Source organism: Meleagris gallopavo, chromosome 1, assembly GCF_000146605.3.
Source record: "Meleagris gallopavo isolate NT-WF06-2002-E0010 breed Aviagen turkey brand Nicholas breeding stock chromosome 1, Turkey_5.1, whole genome shotgun sequence".
Classification (NCBI taxonomy): Eukaryota; Metazoa; Chordata; class Aves; order Galliformes; family Phasianidae; genus Meleagris; species Meleagris gallopavo.
Window position 1 is genome coordinate 75856066 of NC_015011.2, and position 3408 is coordinate 75859473.

A 3408-nucleotide genomic window follows, 5' to 3' on the forward strand; every position below is an offset into this window, starting at 1 on the left:
CGGCCGCTGCCGCTTCCCGCCCCACGGACACTCACATCCCCCAGCCGGCACTCAGACAAACCGCCGCGCACCGCGCTGACAGAAGCGCCCGCACGCCACCTGCCGCCTCAGTTATAGCGGCTGAGGCCCCGCCCACAGGGTCGGCAGCCAGTCAGAAGTAAGCACAGGAAGATCTCGCCGAGACCAGCGAATCATCACAGCCCTCTCCTACTCCGAAGCCAATCAGCGCGCCTCGGCTCGGCCGCAGCGAGGCGTCTGTGAAGAAAGCCGCTTCTCTAAATCCCGCCTCTCGCTGTCCCCGGGCTCCTCGGGAATGAGTCCCGGCCCCGGTTGGCACCGCCCGATCAGAGCAGGGTTCAGCGCCGCGACAGTCCGCTGCGCGCTGGTGCTGCAGCAATCCGGGTATGGTGCTGCTGGCATGCTGCCGCCGTGAAGGAAAACCTGAATGAGGCCCCGCAAGGGGCTGCGTTCAAGCCTTGGCTGCCAGCTGAGGGAAATTAGGCTCTGGCAGTAGCCCCGAGAACGGCACTGAGTTTGGCTTTTCCTCTAGAGATTTTGGGAAACCTACCACATGAGAAGGGAGCGTTCTTCCATTTGGTTGCAAAACGGAAAGCAGAAATATGCTAGGACGAGAAGTTTCCATGCAGCATTTTGTGCAGCAGCAAGCAATCAGGTCAGACCTATGTTGAATTACTTTTCTTTAAGGTAAAGCAGGACATCGTTTGAAGTTTTCCATGACAAACTTGGATGATTAGTAGATACATGAGGCATTACGTTGCACGTTACAGCCTCAGGGCCAAGAGCATGTGGCTACAAGGAATACAGAAAGTTAAAGCTGCAGCTATGGCCAGCTGGTGTGGACTCCCAAATGTCAAAGAATGCAGCTCAGCATGGCAAAACTATGGGAATAACAGAGGGTGAAACTTGCTGAACTACTGGTTTGGTTCTCTTAGTGCATGTTCCCTTGAGACCCGCTGATGCTCCTCAGTTTCTGATGTACTTTCAGCTACAAATTTGTTGCACCTCTTCCAAGTGCTTGCTTGGTCTCCATTTGAATCCTTTGGCCATAGCTCATGGTGGTTCACAAGCTGGATGTGAGAAGCATCAGACACAAGGTCTGTCCTCCCCTCAGATTTTGAATCATGACTTGTTCTGACAGCGTAACTCACCAATGTGACGGGCGGCTGCAGTCTGTGTGGGTCAGCCATAATGACCACAGCTTCTCTGGCTTGTTAAATTTGTCATTTATTTCCTGTGGGAATGATAATCCACCTCATATTGCTTTCTGAAGTACTGCACATTAGAACAAAGTACATACTGTTTTAAGAACCGGGCTTCCTTCAAAACTGACTCACAGGTCTGCTACCCTGCTCCTGAGAATGTGGAATTTGCAGTTGCTTGAATAAAGTATTTGGGTTCACCTTCCTGAGGTGCAGACCCAAAGTTCTTTCCATTCCCTTTTGCTTCAAACAAGCGCTTTTAAAGATGGAGCAACACTGCTCTGTAACAGGATACGTTGTCAGCAGGTAACCTCTCCAACTACCTAGCAATCAAGCTATTATTTAGGCAGATGCATGCTCATCTTGGAGATGTTGTGCTAGTTCTTCTGCAGCATATAACCGTAAACTTTATGAGAAAAAAGATGCTGAACTTGAGGGAAACCAACTTTGACTCACTATGGCTTCCTCTCTCAGTGATCTAGAAGAAGTTGTGGAATATTAGAAGCTGGGAGTTTCACGAACCAGTTAAGTGCCTAAATTAAGAAAAAGACACTTGCTTGTTATGTATCACTAGTTTGGGGTTTGTTGTGCTTTAAGCCAGCAGGTGGATAAGCAACACAGAGACATTTGCTCAGTCTCCCCCTTCCCGGAACGATGTGGGAGAGAATCAGAAAAAAAACAAAACAAAACACCAACCAAAAAAGGTAGAACTTGTGAATTAAGATAAAACTACTTACGAGGATAAAGGAAAATAATTATGACTACATATATATATATAAAAACATATATATGATATATATATATTTGTTATATATGCATATAACGAATGATGCACAAGCAATTGCTCACCACCAATGCCAATGTATCACCCTGAGTAATGGAAAAGTGAGATGAACTCTGACCCCCTTCAAAACTCATTCTGCATGATGTCATATGGTATGGAGTATCCCTTTGGCCAGTTTAAGTCAGTTGTCCTAGTTCTGTTTCCTTCCAACCCCTTGGGCCTTTACCTCGAGGACAGCCTTGGCTCTATACAACACTGCTTAACAGCAACTGTAAACATCGATGTATTATCAACATTGTTTTTTCCTAGACTCAAAGACAGCATCACACCAGACACTCTGAAGAAAACAATTCTGTCCCACCTGAAACTAAGACAAGGTTAAGTCATTACCATTATGAAATAGAGATGTCCTGTTATAAAAACACATTTTGATGTATTTCAGCTAATGTTTGTTTCATTTAGACTGGATAGCAATCACAGATGTGCAGAGGTCAGGGGGCACGTAGTGAGCACTGAGAGGTATTACTGAGAGACATGCTCATCACTAACTTGGTAACTTGGCTTATGAAAAAAACTAAGATGACGTATTGAAATTGCTGAGTAGGACATTGAAAACCTGCAGCTAATAAAGACTGAAAGGAAGCTAGAAGCCTCGGCCAAAAGCTGGAAGACTCTCAGATAATAGCTAAGAGATGCAGGTTTGGCACTGTGAGAAGTATGTCAGACATGACTAAGGTGACTGAACTTCCAAAGAGCTCAAGCCTGGCGCAGCAGCAGGACCTTGGGGCTGGGCCAGAAATACACAGCAGAGGTTGCAGAAAACACTAGGAACAAAGCCGCAAGAAATATGGCTTTATTCCGACTGTGATACCGCAAAACCCCATGCCAGACCCATAATCTCTCCTAGCGGTGCTTCCCAGTGCGGTTGAAGCGCTTGTACAAGAACCGGATCCTCTTTTTGAGATTGTGGTAATCATCCAGGAACATCCGATCTCCCACCATCTGCTTCTTGCGAATGCACCGCTGCAGCTCATTACCTCGCCAGCCTCGCAGCCACCTGGGCCCCACGATGAGGTGCTTCGGGTGGATCTGGAAACCGCCTGAGAATAAAAGGGTCAAGGCTGAAGGCAGAACCCGGAAAAGTCCGCGATCACTCACTGGAGGAGCTGCTCACTCGCAGCTGCCCCCGGGCGCCGTCCCCTCCCGCAGCCGGCAGGGAACGACACCTCACCCAGGATCCCCACGTTGTCGTAGACCCCGAACAAGGCCCGTTTCTCCGTCCACCGATCCACCTTCTGAGGCTTCGGGGGTTCCCTAACGCGAAAGTTGCGGGGCAGCCCGGCCAGCGGGGAGGTGATGGGCAGAGGGCGGCAGGGCTCGGAGCGCTGCCCCCCACCGCTGACG

The 3408-nt window shown here is 48.9% G+C and overlaps 1 protein-coding gene across 1 annotated transcript in view; it reads right to left on the bottom strand.

Moving 5' to 3' along the window:
* Window positions 1-2836: 2836 nt before the first annotated feature.
* MRPL51 (mitochondrial ribosomal protein L51) overlaps window positions 2837-3408 on the bottom strand; it is a 739-nt gene continuing 167 nt past the window's right edge. The window contains exons 2-3 of the mRNA XM_010718411.2: window positions 3236-3402; window positions 2837-3104 (exon numbers count right to left, since the gene is read on the bottom strand). Of these exons, the coding sequence (XP_010716713.1) occupies window positions 2908-3104; window positions 3236-3402 (364 nt within the window). The 3' untranslated portion in view covers window positions 2837-2907. The remainder of the gene's footprint in view (window positions 3105-3235; window positions 3403-3408) is intronic.